This window comes from Panthera onca, chromosome X (genome assembly GCF_046562875.1).
Source record: "Panthera onca isolate mPanOnc1 chromosome X, mPanOnc1 haplotype 2, whole genome shotgun sequence".
In the NCBI taxonomy this organism is placed as follows: Eukaryota; Metazoa; Chordata; class Mammalia; order Carnivora; family Felidae; genus Panthera; species Panthera onca.
This window is the reverse complement of record NC_138357.1, coordinates 129,732,146-129,753,961: the sequence shown is the minus strand read 5'-3', so window position 1 is coordinate 129,753,961 and position 21,816 is coordinate 129,732,146. Positions and strand designations below refer to the sequence as shown.

At 55.7% G+C, this 21,816-nt stretch overlaps 1 protein-coding gene across 1 annotated transcript; it reads right to left on the bottom strand.

Annotated features, from left to right (window-relative positions):
• Positions 1–3,050: 3,050 nt before the first annotated feature.
• Positions 3,051–20,921, bottom strand: LOC145714077 (granulocyte-macrophage colony-stimulating factor receptor subunit alpha-like). Its single transcript, XM_081793159.1, is given in 13 exon segments — positions 3,051–3,268; positions 3,560–3,641; positions 5,920–6,016; positions 7,150–7,285; positions 7,704–7,733; positions 9,185–9,318; positions 10,807–10,979; positions 11,073–11,202; positions 13,576–13,699; positions 14,706–14,848; positions 15,692–15,793; positions 19,706–19,748; positions 19,750–20,921. Coding segments are annotated over 13 exon segments (1,377 nt in total). The 5' UTR covers positions 19,837–20,921; the 3' UTR covers positions 3,051–3,172.
• Positions 20,922–21,816: the final 895 nt, after the last annotated feature.

Sequence of the window (21,816 nt, the reverse complement as noted above, 5' to 3'; positions counted from 1 at the left end):
TCCCAGTACCCGGGACGGGGACCTGATTTGGAAACAGGGTCTTTGCAGATGTGATGAGGGATGTAAACAGAGCCCATCCTGGATCAGGGTGGCCTTAAATCCAGTGACAGGGGACCTTACAAGAGAAGAGACACAGACACAGACAGAAGCCACGTTAAAACCAAGGCAGACACGGAAGGGACGTGGCCACAAGCCCAGGGATGCTGGGAGCCCCAGAAGCTGGAAGAGGCAGGAAGGACCCTTCCCTGGAGCCTCTGGAGGGACCACGGTCCTGCCCTGCCTGGATCTCAGCGGCGCTGCCCTGCTTGGATCTCAGGGGCCCTGCCCCCTCTGGATCTCAGTGGCCCTGTCCCTCCTGGATCTCAAGACAGCCTCCCACGAGTGCCACTGTGTCCCCAGGTCTCATTTCCTGGGGGTGAACTCCCCATGGGCTCAGATCCCTCCCCTGCCAGCCGCTCAGCCCCCCCGGGTGCCTTCGCCTGACGCTCTTAACCATGGGCGACCCTGGGGGCCGAGGTGGGCCCCAGACCATTATCTCAGGAGCACAGGCACAAGGGAGCCTTCCTCCCCACAAGTGGTGTGGCCCCACCTGTAAGAACAACGGGGCTGTGAGAACCACGGCTCCAAGGAAAACCCCAAGGTCTGGGCCTGGCCCCTGCCACCACTCTGGTCCTTCTGACCCCCAGCCTGCGGCTGGCCGGTCCCCACAGCCTACGGCCTTTGCAAGGTGTGGAGCATGAAAGTATTCCTCTGGGACTCGTCCTAGGGTTTTCTTCTCCGGGAAACCTCAGGATGTGCCCTTGAGGTCGTCACCTGATTAGACGAGGCCCACCCCCCCATGTGACGTCACCTCTCTTTAGTTAAAGTGAGCTGCTTGCGGATTTTTGGTCCCACCTACAAAACACCCCTCAGTGTTTGATTGAATAATGGAGTGGGGTAGAGGGCTGTCGCCCAGAACTCTTAGCTGGTTGGGGAATGGAAGAATCATGGCCAGCGACTTCTCCTGAGTTTAGATTCCCCACAACACCGTCCACGCTTCCAGATGAGAACGAAATGCAGGGAGTCTGGGCCCGTGCTTCCAAATTCATACTAGCAGGATAATGACTGATATCACATCTGCTTGCGAATCCAGGAAGTGACTCTAAAACATGCTCAGGGTCAGAGGAGAGGGAGGCTTGGGAGGCAGAATGGAGAAGCACCTGTGGGAACCCGTGAGGTGGGGTGAGTCGGAGACTCGGCCGTGAACTCCTCCAAGAGTGTTGGGAGCTGCTGTGGAACAAAGAGCCGGGACTAGGAGGTCTGCACCAGCCCCTCCCCCCGGGGCCGGCCCGCCTGAGCCCAGAGGAGCCCGTGGGAAGGCACAGGTTGGGCGTGGGGACTACCGTCGGGAGCGTGTGCCCACTGCCCTGGCGGGGTCACCTAGGACTGGCACAGGGGACCCACTGGACGGCACATCATGATGAGTTCACCCTTTAAATAGTTCCGTGACGGTCATTTCATGTGGATGGGCATCACATGGATGGGCAACAGTGCCCCCCTCCGTCCCTGGTATTCAGTCAAATACTCACTCGGGGTGTTTTGTAGGTGGGACAAAAAATCCACAAGCAGCTGACTTGAAGAGATGCTAGTTCACATGGGGGGTGGGCCTCGTCTAATCAGGCGAAGACCTCAAGGGCACACCCTGAGGTTTCCCAGAGAAGGAATTCTGCCTCAAGTCTGGAGTGTCCCCTGCTACATGCCCACCTGCCCGGCAGGTTTCACCCTCAGCAGCCCCACCATCGACATCACATGAGCCAATTCCTGGATAACCATCTGTGTATCGTCTTCGTGTGTATCTTTTTGTATATATGTGCGGATGTGTTTCTGCAAACATGTATCTCTTCGTGCATACATATCCACACGTATTTCTGCAGACATGTATCTCTTTGTGCATACGTATCCACACGTATTTCTGCAAATATATATCTTCGTGCATACATATACACACATATTTCTGCCAACATGTATCTCTTCGTGCATATGTATCCACACATATTTCTGCAAATATGTATCTCTTTGTGCATACGTATCCACATGTATTTCTGCAAACATCTATCTCTTCATGCATACGTATCCACAGGTATTCCTGCAAATATGTATCTCTTCGTGCATACGTATCCGCACATATTTCTGCAAATAGATACCTCTTTGTGCATGCGTATCCACACGTATTTCTGCAAATATATATCTTTGTGCACACGTATCAACACGTATTTCTGCAAATATGTATCTCTTTGTGCATATGTATCCACGTATATATTTTCCTGTCTCTTCTGGGTATATATTCCGATATGGATCTACCTGTATCTGTGTCTGTATCTGTATCTCTCTGTATATACATTTTCCACATACATCTTGCTCTCCCGTTAGCTTTGTCCTCATGAACAAATCCAGCCCGGAGGTAAGCCGTGGTTTCCACGGGACACTCCTGCTGGCTTTGGAGACCTTCTGCGGGCACCCCGGGTACGTGCAGCTGACATCCTTCCCAGCCACGTTCACTTCCGGTCCTGGATGTGCCCTGTCGTCTCACGAAGGCCCGCATTAGACGCTCTCCTGGCGCATACCCTCACGTGCGCAGGGCGGCCTGCAGGTCGTAGGATTTGCCCTCTCAGAAGTCACGATGCAGAGGTGCGGCCAGGATCTTTGAGGGAAGTCCCCCCCCTCCCTCCCAAGCCCGCACACGAAGGTGTCCAAGTCCTGACCCCCATGTTGTGGACTAATGTCCCCAAGGACGTCCACGACCCGATTCCCAAAGCCTGTGAACATGTGACCTTCTGTGACCAACGGGCCCTTACAGGTGATTACGCTCGGGACCCTGAGATGGTAACTGTACAGGGAGGCCACTGTTCGTTCGCACGGGACAAGTGTGTCAGAGGCCATGCCCCAGCCCCACCGGCTGCTGGCAGGTGGACACCTGAGCCACGGGAGGGAAAGGCTCATTGCTCCCCGGGGGTCAAGGAAGGTGCGTCATGGGGTCAGGACCCAACGGCATTCAACTCCGACTACAGGCATCCTTGCAAAAGACCACGTTGTTTTAAAGTAAAAAAATAGAGCGCCGTATAAATAAGTGTTCAAACAATGAAAAGACAAAACGGCTTCCAGAACCTTCCGGGGCTGGAAGCAACTTTGTGGTTCACACGCTCTCCGGGGCGACGGTGACTTCCTCCACGGTTAGGATCTCTTCATGGTCGATCTTTCCTGTATCCGGGGTGGATTTCTCCCAGATGATCTGGGGGGCACAGGGAGGACGGGGGTGTCGGGTTTTCGGGAACCCAGCGAGCAGGGCTCGGGTGGCCGAGGGCTGTGGATGGGAACTGGGGGCCCGGTGGGCGGGGCCGCCCTGTGACTGAGGCATAAAAGGACCGCCTGATGGGACGGCTTGGGACAGGGGCCTCCAGGCATACGGTCCGGCACGTGCAAAGGTCCTGGGGCAGGACCGAGCCTGGGGACCAAGGGAGGGGAAGGAGGCTCACTGCCCACCCCCCGTGCTGGTTCGCTGCCCCCCCCCCCCCCCACCTACCTGGTGGTCAGTGTGAACGTTCTCACTCCATTTATCCTTGATGTGCGGAATCCGTGGGAATAAGGTCTCTGACGCAAACAACCTGGGGACACAAGGAGCGTGTGAACGACAGACCGGCATGTAACCTCACCCGTCTGTGACGTGGGACACGTCCTCCTGCCGTGTGAGAAGCCACAGCCACGTTCCGGGGAACGATTTCACTGAAGGCTCGAATCTCAGAGAAATGAGCAAACACGAGACTGAGTCCCTGGGGTACGGGGATGGACTGGAGGATGTGGCCCATCGCGGGCATCCTGGGGTAGCCCGGGGTCCCCGGACATGTCCCCCTGTCCCTCCAACCTTGGAGAGCACGCTTTCCGAGCCGGCAGGTTCCTGTCCACGAGCTGGGTTTATGGTCGGCACTATTTCCAGCGGCCTGACCTCATTTGTGCATCTGAGCCTGAACAGCTGAGTGCTGTCCCCCCAAAATATATACTCAGGTCCTGAGTCCAGGCACCTGGAAACAGGACCTTGTTGGGAATTTTATCTTTGCAGATGTAATCAAGTTAATGTGAGCTCATCCTGCGTGAGGGAACCTAAATCCAATGACGGGTGTCCCTGCCCTGCCTGGATCTGAGTGGTCCTGTCCCCCCTAGATCTCAGGGGCCCTGCCCTGCCTGGATCTCAGTGTTTCTGCCTTTCCTGGATCTCAGTGGTCCTGTGCCTCCTGGATCTCAGTGGCCCTGCCCCTCTTGGATTCAATGGTCTTGCCCTTCCTGGATCTCAGTGGTCCTCCCCTGCCTGGATCCCAGGGGTCCTGCCCTGCCTGGATCTCAGCGGCCCTGCCCTGCCTGGATCTCAGCGGTCCTGCCCTGCCTGGATCTCAGTGGTCATGCCCTGCCTGGATCTCAGTGGCCCTGCCCTGCCTAGATCTCCGTGGTCCTGCCCCTCCTGGGTCTCAGCAGTCCTGCCCCTCCTGGATCTCAGGGGCCCTGCCCCTCCTGGATCTCAGGGGCCCTGCCCCTCCTGGATCTCAGTGGCCCTGCCCTACCTGGATCTCAGGGGTCCTGCCCCTCCTGGATCTCAGTGGCCCTGCCCTGCCTGGATCTCAGCGGCCCTGCCCTGCCTGGATCTCAGCGGCCCTGCCCTGCCTGGATCTCAGTGGCCCTGCCCTGCCTGGATCTCAGTGGCCCTGCCCTACCTGGATCTCAGCAGCCCTGCCCTTCCTGGATCTCAGTGTTTCTGCCTCTCCTGGATCTCAGTGGCCCTGCCCTACCTGGATCTCAGCAGCCCTCCCCTGCCTGGATCTCAGTGGCCCTGCCCCACCTGGATCTCAGGGGCCCTGCCCCACCTGGATCTCAGGGGTCCTGCCCCTCCTGGATCTCAGTGGCCCTGCCCCCCCTGGATCTCAGTGGCCCTGCCCTGCCTGGATCTCAGTGGCCCTGCCCTGCCTGGATCTCAGTGGCCCTGTCCTGCCTGGATCTCAGGGGTCCTGCCCCTCCTGGATCTCAGTGGTCCTTCCCTGTCTGGGTCTCAGACTCTCGTCTCCAATGCTGGGAGATGATTCATTTCTGTTGTTTCAAGACATCTGGTTTGTGGTCATTTTTTCCTGTTTCCACAGGAAACACAAGCAGCTTTTCACAAAGATAAGTGCCTTGGGTAAAGCACGCGCTCTGTGACCATTCCGGTGGCTGTGGCCCCTGTTCCCATCTGTTCCCAGGTGCAGGGTCTCTGGGCAACGGGGGTGCCGTGCGGCCCCCGTATTCAGCCGGCCGGGACAGCCCCCCCTTGTCCTGTGCCGTTGGCCACGCGCCTCAGTCCTGAGGGGAACGGCCACCGGATGCCCAGCCAGGACGCGGGGGCCATCGAGGGCTGGGCACAGGAGGCCACCCAGAGGGTCCCCCCATCGTGCAGGAGGGCCACCCTCTGCGAAGATGCCCCAGGTTCACAAACCGTGCCCTGCACCGGCCTGTAGGTGAGAATTAACTTTTCTGCGTGTGCCTTTCATCCCGAGGCGCGTGTGAGGGGCCCTGAGACCCTGTTGGAGCCGAGGGCACACGTCTGCTGCCCACACAGGAGCCCCCGTTCCCCACGTGCAAAGGTGGGCGGACTGGACACTGCCGGCTGGGCCCCAAGGCCTCGGTGAGACTCGCACGGGGACAGGAAGCTTTGGCAGAAAGAGAAGCTGAGGGCGGGGGCCCCCAGCGCCCATCCGGCTGAAGGGTGGGGGCGCACGGGTGGGCTCGGTAGGGCCCCTGGGGGGCTCTGGGGCTGCCCCTCGGGGGTCCCGACGAGGCCCCCGATGGCCGCGTCTACACCGCCCCCTGCTGAGGGCACACCACCGGCTCTGTGAGCTCCATCCAAACCACCACTGGAATTACCTTTTCACAAAGCAGCTGAGAATCAGGGCACAGACGAAGGTCCCCAGGACCACGAGCACATAGACGTGCACAAAGCTGGCTGTGGCTTGTGTGGAGCCTGGGGAGACAGGGGGACGCACCTCGTACCCCTCAGGGCAGACTGGGGACACACGGCAGTCATTCCCTCGCCGGCTGGCCGCGGAGGAGAAAGGCTCAGAGCGGCGGAGGACCCGCCAAGTGTCCACCCCGAAGCCTTCCTGCAAAGCTGTCCGTGAGCCAAAGGGGCCTCTGCACCGTCCACACCAGAACGTGCTCTGACGGTGCGATAAACCGATTTCAAAGGGGACCAAAAAGGCACGCCTGGGAGGCTCTGTCGGTTAAGCGTCCGACTTTGGCTCTGGTCATGATCTCAGGGTTCATGACTGCAACCCCTGCATCAGGCTCTGCGCTCACAGCTCGCAGCCTGGAGCCCGCTTTGGATTCTGTGTCTCCCTCTCTCTCTGCCCCTCCCCTGCTCATGCTCTGTCTCTCTCTGTCTCAAAAATAAATAAAAACATTAAAAAAACTTTTTTAAATAAAAAAATAAACATTTAAAAAAAAAAGACCAAAAAAATTAATTTCTAAAAAAACAAACCAAATGACTAAGTAAATACATTTCAAATCCCCAAATAAAATAAAAATGGACCAAATAAATAAATTTTAACCTCCCAATAAAATAGAAATGGACCAAATAAATAAATTTTAACCTCCAAATGAAATAGAAATGGACCAAATAAATAAATTTTAACCTCCTAAATAAAATAGAAATGGACCAAATAAATAAATTTTAACCTCCAAATAAAATAGAAATGGACCAAATAAATAAATTTTAACCTCCCAAATAAAATAAAAATGGACCAAATAAACTTTAACCTCCAAATAAAATAGAAATGGACCAAATAGATAAGTAAATTTAAAAAATAAAAAAATAAATACAAATGGACCCCCCCAACCAACCATACGCATTTCCAGGCATATGGTTTTTTTTTTTTTTTTTTTTTCTCTGCAGGCATATGGCTTCAACAAAGTCGCCCTACAAGTGTCAGACCAGGAGACCCCTTCCGGCTGGGGTGGCCGGTTCAGGAGGCTGCGGGGCGTTTGTCCTTCCTCTGAAGGAGCACAGACAAGCGCACGGGAACCCCTGGGTCGTGAGCCTCCAGGGAGACGGGACGGGCTAACAGATGGATCCGGAGGCGCTCCCGGGTCACGTACCGAATTCCACGGGCTGGCTCCAGGCGCTCCAATGCTGTCCCCGTGCGTCTGAGACCCGTATCGTCACAGTGTGCTTGGGTCTGGGCTCTGGACTCGGGAAGTTGTATTTATTTTCCGATTTGCCGGTCACATCGATCTTTGGACAGAAGAGAAAAGTTTCAAGGCAGGGTCTCCTGTGTTCAGCAAAGAAGGGCTGGGGCGGGAGGTGGGGGGGAGCGGGCGGGGGGGGGGATGCCTTTCCAACGGCCCCACCGAGGCAGCTGACAGGTTCAGAAGCACGCTCCCTCCGGGGCCGAGCATCAGAACTGTCTAGAAACACGTGGTCTCGGGGGCTCCCCCAAGTAGAAATCACTCAGCAGGTACAAGGGCCAGGAGCAGAGACGGGGACCGAGCTAAGCCCCATTGGACAGAAGACGATACGGAAGGTCAGAGTGTCCCTAGGACTTAGGAAACGTCCCCATAAAGGACGTTGACGTCCACCCACTACTGGTGTTTGGCAGGAAGAAATCTGGGTCACGCTCACAGGAATCTTCTGGGTCAGGGTTTCAACTCACCAGTTGATTTCCGGCGTGTTCCCTGTTGTCCTAGAAAAAAACAAACAGAACTAGATGTACTTTTCTGCATTGGGCACATTTTTACAGTTTTCACATGTTGTCCCCTGGGAGTGTGGTCAAGGGTCACACCCCGGGGCCCAGGGGACGGCTGAGGCCCTGTGAGCTGCCTTCACCCGAGTGACGTGGGGACTGAGGGTGGGACTCGTCCACGGAGGGAAACGGGGCCTGATCACGCCTGGGGTTCAAGCCAGTGGCGGATGGGGCCAAGCAAGGGCTGGAGGTCGAGTTTGTCTACACTGGGCACAGGCGGATGTGGAGAGAGGGCTCCCCCTTGTCTACACTGGGCGCAGCTGGAAGTGGAGAGAGGGCTCCCCCTGTCTACACTGGGCGCACGTCCATACGGAGCCTAGCGTCCCCGTGTCTACACTGCGCGCACGTCCATATGGGGCCTAGCGTCCCCCCGTCTACACTGCACGCAGGTCCATATGGGGCCTAGCGTCCCCCCGTCTACACTGCACGCACGTCCATATGGAGCCTAGCGTCCCCCCGTCTACACTGCACGCACGTCCATATGGAGCCTAGCGTCCCCCTGTCTACACTGCGCGCACGTCCATACGGAGCCTAGCGTCCCCCGTCTACACTGCGCGCACGTCCATACGGAGCCTAGCGTCCCCCGTCTACACTGCGCGCACGTCCATACGGAGCCTAGCGTCCCCCCTGTCTACACTGCGCGCACGTCCATATGGAGCCTAGCGTCCCCTTGTCTACACTGCGCGCACGTCTATATGGAGCCTAGCGTTCCCCTGTCTACACTGCGCGCACGTCCATATGGAGCCTAGCGTCCCCTTGTCTACACTGCGCGCATGTCTATATGGAGCCTAGCGTTCCCCTGTCTACACTGCGCGCAGGTCCATATGGAGCCTAGCGTCCCCCGTCTACACTGCGCGCACGTCCATATGGAGCCTAGCGTCCCCCCTGTCTACACTGGGCGCACGTCCATACGGAGCCTAGCGTCCCCCTGTCTACACTGGGCGCACGTCCATACGGAGCCTAGCGTCCCCCTGTCTATACCGAGTCTCCGTTGATGGGGAAGAGAGAGTCCGCCTTGCCCCCTCTGGCCTCCCGTGGTCGTGGCGGAGCGAACCTGCCTTGTCTACACTGGGTCCCGGCGGTCCTGGAGGAAAGAACCCCCTTCTCCAGGCGGGTGCCGGCGGCGTGGACGGCCAGGGCCTGTGCGTCCCACCTCGGCCTGCTCACCTCCAAGCCCCGACGGCTTTCGGGGAGCAGCCGGGGGTGTCCCCTCGCCCTGGGACCGGCCGCGGGGTGACCGTCCCGCGGGGGGCACCGTGTCCTCCTCTGCCTCGCCCTCCCGCCTCACCCATCCCTGCCGGGCCGCGTGCACCGGGCCCTCGCGGCGGGGGGCGGGGCGCTGGTCTGCCCTCTGGGTCGACGCCGTCCCGTCCGGGGCCGAGCGCACTGACCTGTTTCTGGATGCGCAGCTGGTAGTTGAAGTCCCAGGCGGACGAGGGGTGTCGGGTCCTGGGCGGGTCCCAGAGGATCTGGCAGTGGGACGGGTTGCAGTCGACGCTGACGTTGTTGGGCGGGCTGTATATTTCTGCGAGGGGGACCGAGGTCACGGCCCTGAGCCCCGGGGGCTCCGGCCCAGGTCCGCCCGCCGGGCGTCAAGGGGCAGCCGGTAGGGGTCCCCCGGAGCACCAAAGGGGACCGCGGGCGGGCGCGTGGGCAGGGCTGGCGGTGCGCACGCGCGACCGCGTGGCCGGCTGCGGGGAGGGACCCGGGAACCCCGGGGGAGGGAAGGAGGGACGCAGGGGGGGCTGAGCGGACACGGGGCCACTATGGGGACAGCCGGGCGGAGAGGACGCACGTCCTGACCCGGCGAGCGGCGAAGGGATACCCCGCGGGGTGGGTCGCGCCAAGGCTGGGGACGTGCGGTCTGTGTCTCCTCCCGGCGGCCACATTCGGTCCTCAACCCCGGAGGTGGGAGGGGGCGCGTTCCGTCACGGAAAACCCGCACAGACTGCTACGACTGTCCCCGTCCTTTCGGGACGGCACGCAGCCTTCCTTACGCAGACACGACTCCTTAAACCGTTGCCCCTTGGGGCCCCCAGCCCCTCTCCCATTCCCCCCCCCCCCTCCCCCCCCCCCCCCCCGCCCCTGGCCGAAGTCAGAGGAGGGAACTGAAAATTCAAAGCCACCGATCCTGCGGTTGGTAACCCTGGCAACCGGCCCCCACCCCGAGCGCTTTTCCGCGGTCACCTCGTTAACATAACAAAAGACACATTCACGGCTCTGGACCCCGGGAAATTCAAAGGGTCTGGTCAGCCCTGGGCCACAGAGCCGGGAGGGAGACCCAGAGCGGCTGATCGGAAGTCACAGTATCACAGGGCTGAAGTTTGCAATAATCTTGGGGCCTCCTGGGTCACATAAAAGTCTTAGAAACATGGGGAAGAAGAGAGAAAAGTCGGGATTCCCTCGGAAGGAAGGTGGCCACGTCTGGGCCAGGGGACGTTTGTCCTGCTGTGACAGTCCCAGGGGCCCCAGCGGCCACCTAGAGCTCCCCCAACAGGTGGCTCTGCAAGAGGGGGCTGGGGGAGACGTGAGCTGGCATCCGTTTGTCAACGGGGTCCCCCCAAAAGGCAAGAGAAGGCTGTGCCCGCTACCACATGGGGAGGCCCACAAGCGAGCCCGAATTCCCCTCCCGCCACCTCCCGGTCCGAATGTCCCCCTCTGTCCTGCTGGGACTTCGCTGTGGGGGCCTCGGGGGGGGGGGGGGCTCTGGCTTCCTCCGGTGGACGGTGGGGGGCAGGGGCACCACACCTTTTCACCACGCCGAGTTCAGAGTAGAAGGGGTGCTGGCCCCCTTACTCGGCCACCTTCCAGAAGGAAGGAACCGTATGGACACCTCGACTCGGGGTCTCTGGCCTCCAGAGCTGCGAGAGAATACATTTCCGTTCTTCCAACCCCCCCAGTTTGTGGCCAGGTGCTAACAGCAGCCCCAGGAAACGCGGGCTGGTGTCCCGGCAAATCCTGTCCCAAGCTCCCCTGCCAAGCATGGGTTCACCCCACAGGACGCCGTTCTCACCTATGTTTTTCAAGGACAAAATTGTGTCAAAAAACTGGACCGCCGTCTCTCGGCTGGTGCCGTTCACCAGGAAGTAATTGCGGAACGTTAATCCCGACAGATCGTGCAGGTGACATCCGACGTGGGTTCCTGAGTCCGTCACGTAATGAGGACACTCTCTTTCCCTTTTTTCCCTACAAGATTCCAAGGTGTTCGGAGACCGGTCAGGGCGTCCCCCCCTCCCGCCCTGTGCTTTTCAAGGCCGCCTACGTAAGGTCGACACTTACTTAAAGTCTAGTATGTACAAGAAATATTGGACGTCATCAGGCGCAGCCCGACCTTTCGCCCAAGTGCAGTTCATGAAGTTCACGTTGTAGATAAAACAGGAGAAGTTTTGGGCAGCGGTGCCCTCGCCACCTGAGAAGACACAAGAAGGAAACAATCTGGGCAAGGGGACCACAGGCTTTATGCTTGGAGCCTCTACCGAGCATTCAAAGAATAGTTCGTTCCAGTCCTTCTTAAACACGTCCAAAAAATAGAAGAAGAGGAAACACTTCCAAATTCATTTTGTTTTATTTACTTTTTATTTCGAGAGAGAGAGGGAGAGGTGGGAAGGGGCAGAGAGAGAGAGGAAGAGAGAGAATCCCAAGCAGGCTCAGTGCTGTCAGCGGGAAGCCTGATGCAAGGCTCAAACTCATGACCTGAGCCGAAATCAAGAGTCGCACGCTTAACAGACCCACCCTGAGCTTTCAGCACAGAGCCTGACGTGGGGCTCGAACTCACAGACTGTGAGATCATGACCTGAGCTGAAGTTGGTTGCTTAACCGACTGGGCCACCCAGGTGCCCCATCACCACCTCAATTTAAACATAGCATGGGAAATCCTAGCCAGAGCAATTAGACAAGAAAAAGAAATAAAGGTATCGAAATTAAAAAAAAAAATCAAGATTATGTGTTTGCTGATAATATAATCATATGTGTACAAAAAACCCCTAAAAACTAAACAAGCAAAAACACTTTAATTTTTTTTTAATTTTTTAAAATATTTATTTATTTTTCAGAAAGAGAGAGACACAGAGTGCAAGCAGGGGAGGAGCAGAGAGAGAGGGAGACACAGAATCCAAAGCAAGCCCCAGGCTCTGAACTGTCAGCCCAGAGCCCGACATGGGGCTGGAACTCACGAACCGTGAGATCATGACCTGAGCCAAAGTCTGCCGCTCAACCAACCGAGCCACCCAGGTGCCCCCAAAAACACTTTTATTATAGCTAATAAATAAATGTAATAAAGTTGCAGGATACAAAATCAGCATGCAAAAATCAGTATTTGTATACTCTAATGGCAACCCGTTTAGGAAGAGAATTAAGAAAATAATTCCAGGGTGCCTGACTGGCTCAGCTGGTAGAGCATGTGACTCTTGATGTTGGGACTGTGGGTTTGAGCCCCACATTGGGTGTAGAGATTACTTAAAAATAAGAAAAATTTTAAAAAGGACATAATCCCTTTGTTCTGATAACAACAAAAGGAATACAATACTTAGGAATAAACTGAACCAAGAAAGTGAAAGATGTGTATACTGAATATTATCCGACATTGATGAAGAAAATTTAAGAACACACAAATAAGGGGCGCCTGGGTGGCTCAGTCGGTTGGGTGTCCGACTTCGGCTCAGGTCACGATCTCGCAGTCCGTGAGTTCGAGCCCCACGTCGGGCTCTGGGCTGATGGCTCAGAGCCTGGAGCCTGCTTCCGATTCTGTGTCTCCCTCTCTCTCTGCCCCTCCCCCGTTCATGCTCTGTCTCTCTCTGTCTCAAAAATAAATAAAACGTTAAAAAAATTTAAAAAAAAATAAGAAAAATTTAAAAAAGGAAATAATCCCTTTGTTCTGATAGCAACAAAAGGAATACAATACTTAGGAATAAACTGAACCAAGAAGGTGAAAGATGTCTATACTGAATATTATCCGACATTGATGAAGAAAATTTAAGAACACACAGATAAGAGGCGCCTGGGTGGCTCAGTCCATTAAGCATTTGACTCTGGGTTTGGGAGGAGAAGGAGAAGAAGGAGGAGGAGGAGGAGAAGTGGGAGGAGGAGGAGAAGGAGAAAACAACAAAAGAAAACAAACAAACACAACAAAAGACCCCCCAAAACTGAAACAACCTGAATAGGGCAAAGGACCTGAATAGACATTTTTCAGAAGAAGATACACAGATGGCCAATGGCTACGTTGGAAGATACTCCACATCACTCATCATCAAAGAAATGCGAATCAAAGCCACAAGGAGCTGTCGTCTCACACCTGCTAAATGGCTATTATGAAAAAGAGGAGAGATCAATACCGGGGAGGGTGTGGGCAACAGGGAACCCTGTGCACTGCTGGTGGGAATGTGCGTGAGTGCAGCCACTGTGGAAAAATTAGGAAGTTTCTCTAAATATTCACCGCAGAACTCTCATATGGCCCAGCAATCCCTACTTTTGGGTCTATACCGAAAGGAAACGAAATCTGGATCCCCAAAAGGTATACACACCCCCATGTTCATTATGGCACACATTCACAATGTGAATCATCATTCATTATGATTCGCAATAGCCAACGTGTGGACACAGCCTAAACGGTGTTGCTGAATGGATGGATACAGAAGATGTGGTGTATACACACGATGGAGTAGTATTCCGTTACAAAAAGAAGGTGTTATGTGTGCTAAGTGAGCAAAGTCAGACAAGAAAGACAAAATTGGGCATGCCTTGAGGGTAATGATGTCCAGAAGGATCACTGTGATGTTTTCCCTACCTGGGTTAGCGTAGACCAGTTTTTCTGGAATCGGTCCTTGGGTGCTATTTACTTTAACCACGAACGTGATTCCCCCATGGAGAGAATCATGGGAAAAGTTGCAGTGACAGTCTTTGTTCTTGGGCTAAAAAGATGCAACCAGTCAGCGCATTAGGAAATTTTTTCTTCTCATCTGGATGTCGTTTGTTCATCCACTGACCCCGTGAAGTCACCACCACCCATGCACATTCTCTGGGTGGGTGTTGGCGTGCCAACATGTAGGTGGGACCTCAACCCTGCAGTGTATAGTGTTGTTTAGAAGGCGGGAACAGAGGCCTTCTTTCACTGGGGCCCTCAGTCACCAGACATCCGGTTAAAATGTAGATTCTGGCTCAGTGGGGTCCAGGTGGGGGAGTTTTCTTGTCCTGTCTCAAACCCCTCATACAGTCACAGGCTTCATGTTACCATTGTATCTGGTGAGCCTTGTGACCTTGTTTTCATCGAACACTCGGGACTAATGCTATGTCTTTCTTGGGATTAAGTCCGCCGTGTGGATGAGTTTGGATGGATCCACCGGGCAAAAGGCTGCAGTTTCTGCTGGGAGGACAGCGGTTCCCCTAAGCAACACCCTCTGACGGGACACCAAAGCCTGAAAATCACAGAATAAGCCACATGTCTTCCCCCGATCACTGTTGTTGGACATTCCGTCTCCCGGAAAGTGCCCCCTGGAAATTCTGGGCACATTCGGGTTCCCGATCGGAATCTGCCCTTGTGGCCCTGGGTCCCGCATCCCACCAGATTGTCTCATTTCGCCCTCTTTGGGTGGGTGATCATCCCCAAGGGTCCCACCCTACAGCCTGTGACAGGTCTAACCTCATAGGAGCTTTGAGCTGGGCATCCTTTCTGGGGAGCCCCGCCCTCCCTTTCCTTTTGGGATAAGACATTTTCCAAGGAGTTGCTAAGTCCCCCAGGGAATCGGGCCCCCAGGCACCTTTTGGACACGGGCCAGTCCTTATCTCCCTGGTACATCTAGAACCATGATGTGTCCCAACGTCATACCCATGCGGTCCATTCCCACCTGTTGTAGCCTTATTCCTAACGTGAAGAGAGCCTCGTGAAGGATACCAGATGACTTTATCAAATCATCTTACCTTTTTTCTGATCTCTCCTTTCTCCTTGTGGATCATCACACATTCGAGGTAGGTAGTGTTTTCTTTGCAGTCCCAACTCAGTTCCATTGTCCTTCGGTCAAACTTCATATTTAGACTGGGGACCCATTCCGTGGTTGGAACATCTGAAAGACGTAGCCACCGGATTCAGAAGTTGCCCTTTTCCCATTGTCACTCCCCACCTGCTGACCCATCCCGTATCTTGTAAGCAAAGATCAAGGCTGGGACATGCTGTGCCCTTCCCCTGTCCCACCCCAGGTGGCCCCAGGGCATTGGCGCATCCTCAGAATCTGCCCCGCTCCCATCTCCCCTTCCTGCCTGGATCTCTGTGCCTTTTCTCCATGTGAGGACGCCTACCGTGTACGTGAGCCAAGACCAACCAAGTGAGAACCAGCAGAGACTATTTTTACTGCGAGCTCAGCACTGTGAGGGAGTCGGCCACCATCGGCGGCACTTGTCAGAGACTCAAGGGCGGACAGAGGGGAGGGCAGGTTTCACAGTGGACAAGCGGGGCCATTCGGTTGTGCCTGAGCAGAGGCTGTGGGTGTGGGGGAGATCACATGACTCCCTAGAAGCGGGGTGCCCCTGTGATACATTAGGACAGCGCATCGGGCTTCCTCCGGTTGGTCCTAAGGCAGAACTTGTGTCAGAAAGCAGGGAAGCTGTCAGTTAGTGACCAAATCCCTGACATAACGCAGCCGAGAAAGTCTTTGACGGTCAACAGAACTCTGACAACACGTCCAGCCAGCTTGTGCACAGCCCTGGACCCAGGGCACTCCGGAGTGAGCAGACCTCACCAGCATCACGTGCAACGCACACGGCAGGGGCCAGGCTGGACAGCACACACTTTGTGCAGGCGTGTAAGGTGCGGAAGGACCCAGAGACCTCACGTGTCAGGACGTGTCCCCAGGGACACAGGACGCGGAATGAGGCGGGCAGAAAAGGGTCAGACAGCTTCACGCCCTTACCCTGGTGCTCCTGAGTCAGGGGTAACGCTGGGTCCAGCAGCATGCAGAACAGGATGGTCGTGGCCCAGGGTCCCAGGGGGCGGCTGGGAGGACGAGGAAGCCCTGGAAGGAGGGACAGTCACACTGTGAGGAAATCAGCTCTCACGAGGGGTCTCGGCAGGAGGACCCAGACAGGATTCCCCAGGGGGATGCTCCGGGGGAAAACCACAGGACCATCCCCAGGCTGATGGCCAGCCCGCTGGTCTGCCTGGGGTCACTGCAGGTTACAACCGGTCTCAGGGGGTCCCCAGAACCGAGGGCCTGGCCTGCAGCCCGGACACGGGCTCCAGCCCACCCTGTGTCCTCTGTATCCCTGCGGTGAGTTGACCACATGCTCTGGCATCATTCCCGTCTGTAATCTATTGGAGGAGATAGACGTCCGCGGGGCCCTTATGACGACGTCCACCATGCTGACATCGAGATGGACACGTCTCTGGGCATGTTATTGTGTCCAGCACAGGAACCAAGATCCACTCACTCCCTAGGGCTCAGGGCTGAGTCCAGGATGGGCACCAACTTGATGGCCATGTTGCGCACAAAACAACAGTGGAGACAGAGAGTCAGGGTCGTTCCCAGGCTGCTGGACTGTGAGTGACGTCCTGGCTCCACATACTCTGCCTCCCGGACACGTCTGGACCGTCTCTGACCGGGGTCCGGGTGGAACGTAGGCTCCCCAAGCCCTTCCCCAGGCTACGCCTTCATTTGTCAAAGAAATGGATGCCAGTTCCACCTGCAGAGAATGGCCCGGGCTGTCCACCTACTCGAGAGCCCGCATGACCAAGAAACCAGGAACCCACTCACGGACTTCTCTCTTCTCCAGAATGAGCTTCCTGTGACAGGCAGGTTACAAAATGATCTCCCCGCAGAGCGTGGATGGAGATTTACCAGTGCCCCGCGGATCTACCCTGCAAATTCACACGTCCGCCATGTTGATCAGGCTTGACTCATGGTCCAGATGAGTCTTGAAGCCACACCCGATATGTCACAGTTCTTGGGAGAAAATTACACACACTCCTATTACTTTCTCATTGTGCTGACTCTTGTTTGGTTCATACAATTTTAATCTTCTAATTTGTATTAAAAAATTTTTAACTAAAAAAATTTTTTTTGCTGTTTATTTATTTTTGAGAGGCAGAGACAGACACAGACACAGAGCACGAGCAAGGGAGGGACAGAGAGAGAGGGAGACACAGAATCCAAAGCAGGCTCCAGGCTCTGAGCTGTCAACACAGAGCCCGACGCGGGACTCGAACTCACAGACTGTGAGATCGTGAACTGAGCTAAAGTCAGATGCTTAACCGACTGATCCACCAGGCACCTCCAAAATGTTTTTAATAGGAGTATAGTTGACACACACTCTGATTCTGTCTTAATAATCAGAATGGATTTGGGGCGAGTAGAAAAAGAAATGATAGGTCAGGTTTCCATTGTGGTAATAAAAATATTTTGAGGTTTGTCTTTTTTTTTTAACTTCTTTTTTTAAAAACTTGAGTTTTGCAACTATCGAAAGGGGTGTGTAAACATAAAAGAGGAAAATAAAAAGGGTAAGTGCACAGAGAGATATGGAGGAGCCTAAATGATTTACTAAGTGAAAGAAGGCAGCTTGAAAATGATACGTCCTGTATGATTCCAACTCTATGACATTCTGGAAAAGGAAAAAGTATGGAGACAGAAAAAAGTGAGCTGTCTTCAGGGTTGGGGGAGGGACAGATGGGCAGGTGGAGCACAGAGGATTTTTGGGGCAGTGAAACTACTCTGTTATCATCCTATAACGGTGGATCCATGTTGTTGCACATCTGTCCAAACTCAAAGAATGTCCAACACCAAGAGTTACTCTAACGTAAACCGTGGACTTTAATCAATAATCACGTATCAATATTGGTCCATCAATTATAACAGCTGTGCCGCACTGATGGCAAATATTAATAATGGGGGAGACTAGGTCCAAGGGGAAGCACATATATAGGAATCCCTTAATTTTGACTTAAATGTTTCTGTAAACCTAAAACTGCTCTTAAGAAAAAAACAAAGTCTATTAAAAACTTTTTCAACACGTAAGGACAAAAGCAAAGGGATCTGGTCACATAAAGCTGCACTCAACAGAGAACACCTGATGCTATGCTTGGGTTTGGGGTGGGGTCTTGTGGTCTGCCCACCATCTCCCTGGTGGTATTTTTGCTGGGGTTGGTTCCTTGGTGATTGTTGTTGTCACTTGTGAGTTGTAACGAGGGTCTTAGGTCTCTAAGTATTTCTCTCCCTCTCAGCCACTAACTGCCTCTGCTGTTTCTTCCTGCCTTTGTGTTCCCTATGACCTCATCCTTTTAATTCCTTATCTTTTCTTGGAGGTTCCTCTCTCTCTCTTACCACACATGATGGTGTTTTCTGTAATTTCCTTGTGTTAATGGTCTATGTTTTCTATCTTTTCTAAACACTCCCTCTTTACTCTTGGTGTATTAGCTCCCTGGGTGCTGACAGAACAGATAGCCACAAATTTCCTTTCTCCCTTCCCATTTCTCTTCCCTCCCTCCTTGCATCCTTTCTACTTTCTTTCCTTCCTTCCTTCTTTCCCTTCTTCCTCCTGCCTTCTTCCTTCCTTCCTTCCTTCCTTCCTTCCTTCCTTCCATCCCTCCCCCCCTCCCTTCTTTCCTTCCTTCCTTCCCTTCCTCCCTCCCTCCTTCCCTCCCTCCCTCCCTCCTTCCCTCCCTCCCTTCCTACCTTCCTTCCTTCTTTCCTTCCTTCCTTCCCCCCCTCCCTTCTTTCCTTCCTTCCTTCCCTTCCCCCCTCCCTCCTTCCCTCCCTCCCTTCCTACCTTCCTTCCTTCCTTCCTTCCTTCCTTCCTTCTTCTTTCCTTCCTTCCTCCCTTCCTCCCTCCTTTCCTTCCTCCCTCCCTCCCTCCTTCTGTCCTTCATTCCTTCCTTCCTTCATTTTGTCCCTTCTTTCTTCCCTCCTTTTTCCCCCCTCCCTCCCTCTCTCTCACCCAGTCCTTTCCCCATTTCGTCCAGTGTCTGCTTTCTGGCTGCCTCCATCCAGCTGGTCCCTCTCTTCATGGGCTCTCTTCCTCTCCCCCTGGGCCCCCCTTAAGCTCCCTCTCCTGTCTCCCTCCCATGCATGGCCAGTTCAGCACATCTGGGCTCCTCTCTCCCCCACGTCCAGCCCCATCCAGGGGATCCTTCCTCTGTAGGAGCTACAGGCCCCCGCCTCACTGCTCCCTGCCCCACAGACCTCTGAGCTGTGGGGGATCATTCCTCACCGCCTGCCTCCTTCCCCACTCACTCTGTGCAGTGACAGGCGGCCTGCCTACTGAGGACTCTTCTAGGTGCCCCAGCCCCTTCTCCCCTGCTGTGCACCACTTTCTCCGGCTGGAGCCCAACGGTGCAGAATCCAGCCAGCTCCCCACACGTCAGGGGTGCACACCTGAGCCACCGTGCACCTGGGGAGCCGCCCCCAGCCTCCAATTCCTGCCTCCCAACCTCCCAGAGCCCACCCTGCCCGCAGGGCACCACACTTGCTATAAAAGAGGAAATGAAAGCGGGGAGCAGACCTGTCCCAACTTCCCGGCCTCCCCCGCACCTAGCAGTCCAGAGCTATGGCGACCTTCCGGCTTCCTCCGTCTGCAAGCTGAACCCTGCTCCACCCAGGCCTTCCCAGGCTTGTTTTCCCTTCACCCCCATAAACGTCTCGAACCCGCGTTTCTCCTCCTTTTTCCAGCCTCCCATACCAGCTGCTTGGGGGCTGCACACGCAGCAGGTGCCTGTGGATGGACGCCCGCCCCACCGCCCCGGTTCACCCGCCGCCCTGAATTTCTGCACCGAAATTTGCCCACGCCTGGACCTGTTCCCCATTCTGCTTCCTCTGCACTGACCCCTGCCTGTTTCTTCTTGCTCATGGTGATGGAGCAAAACCATCAACTTCTGTAAAACTGGATGAAGGAAAAAAAAGAAAAACCCAAAAGCAAACAACTGGGTTCTTTCATACCCAAGGGTGGCGGGCAGGGGGCCCACGGGAGGGTTGCTCTTTTTGACTAGATGGTTAGTGATGCTGTGCGGCTCTTGGCCGACGATGCCAACAGTCCCCGTGGAGGACATTGCGGTGAAGCGTGAAGTCATCGGTGCCGTGATGTCTCAGGCGCCTGGTGTGGTGAGCGTAGGCACCTCCCACAGGGTTCCTGGTTTCCCCGCTCACGCCCGTCCTGGGGGGCAGCTCCTGCCGGCCTCACTCCACCGGATGGGAAAACGCCATCCAGCGGGGCAGGGGGGTAGGATCTCGTGCTTCCTTGAGTTTATCTTTGCCTTGATTTTTAAAAACAGGCAAAACGCAGACGGTGTAAAATCTACCCTTTCAACGCCTACGGTTCCACAGCATTTCGCGCATCGGCAACGTTCAGGCATCCTCCCCACCTGAGCCGGGGCGTCCTCGACCCCCCAAAAGGGGGACCCCGTGCCCACTGCTCGACACTACTCACGTCCCTCCTGCCAACCGGGATCCGCCCGGGCTGCGTGTCTCCAATGAATGGTGACCACATAGCACTGCCCTCCTTTGCGTCCACTGCCTACCCAACTTTCCCGTCTTCTCTCGGTTGTCACCAGACGCGGACGCGCTCCGTCACCACGTCGTCGTCCCCAGAGACACCTGCTACCCAGGCCGGCCGGCAGATCTGCACTTGCTTGCCGGGGGCTTTGACGTGAGCGACCGTCAGGAACGTGTATCCCCAGGATCCGGGAAGCACCGTTGCCCGTATGGAAGACCGTCTGTACATGGCACCTCTGAGCGCATCCAAGCCTCGGGAGTAAGTCCAGAGTGGTTTCCAGGATCCCCACACACAGCCTTGCCCGGGGGGCTCAGCCTGGTCCCGGTGCAAGCGGGCTCATCCATCCCTGAGGCTAATTCAGACCCTCCGACACCGCGCCCACGTGCTGTTGGAAATTCCCCCCCTCTGCACGGGGGCCCCCCATCCGGATTTTCCCATTCCTCCCCCTCAGGTGCTCCCTGACGGCCAGTGTCAGCGGCCAGCGGCAGGAACAGGTACCACGGTGACAAGGCGCGTCGGAGACTCAGACAGGGAAGCAACCCGCCTTACCCCAGGGCTCCAGCCTCCGCGCTGGCCACCTGCTTTCTCTCTCTGTTTCCCGGCGCTCTGCCATCTGGCCGCTGTCTCAGGCGGCTCTGGGCCGTGTCAGAAAGTGAGGACCGTGATTGCACTGCAGGGGCACGGCAGCCGACACTTCCCTTTTCTGCTCAGCGCCCGCCCCCTTCCTGTGATGCGGGCTCATTCCATACAGTCGGGACCCCTGGCCGCGGTCAGTGGAAGCCTCGGCTTGTCCGCGCTCTTGGAGAGCTGACCTGGGGCGTGACCCCCTCCCGTCCAGCATCCGTGTGCACAAGCACGTGTCCCCGACTTGCAGGCTGACGGCTCGGGGCGCGTTTTGTGATCCTTCGTGCGCGTGGCCGCATGAGGCTGCTGGGACACCTGCCCACCCTCCGCACGTCCATGGAGACAGGGCAGCTGTAAGCCCACGCGTCCCCTGTCTCGGGCTCTGCCAAGCCCCTCTACGTGGGGCCGATTTTCCCCTCTGGCTTCTGTTGTATGAAGTCAGGGCCACGGGCGCAACAGCTTTGCAGACTTCTGCGAGTCCTGCTGAATCTCCCAACCCAAGGGCGGCAACGGGACTTTCTCTAAGAATAACCACATGCACTCCGTGTTCCCTTTTCTTCTTTCCCTCTTTGGGCCTCGGGGTTTTACCTGACACAACAGGTTTTCAGCTTTGCTGAAGGTGACGTGTAACCTTGGCTCTAAGGTCACCTTCTGAAAATCGAATGTGGTGCCAATCGGAGGCCACGATCTTGCAGAAACTCACAGCGAGGAAACGGTCAACTCGTCCCTATAGCTCCAGCCCTTGTCCCCACTGTCGCTCCAGCCACATGGATGTGCTGGGCTGGTCGTCCCTCGGGGCCCGGGGGCATCGCGGGAAAGCTGGTGCCTGTCGCTCACTCTGGGGAGCTCATCACCAGGCCCTGCCTGGATGTCAGTGGCCCTTTCCTGCCTGGAACTCACACTGGCCTGCATTGCTGGGGAAGGATGAATTCCT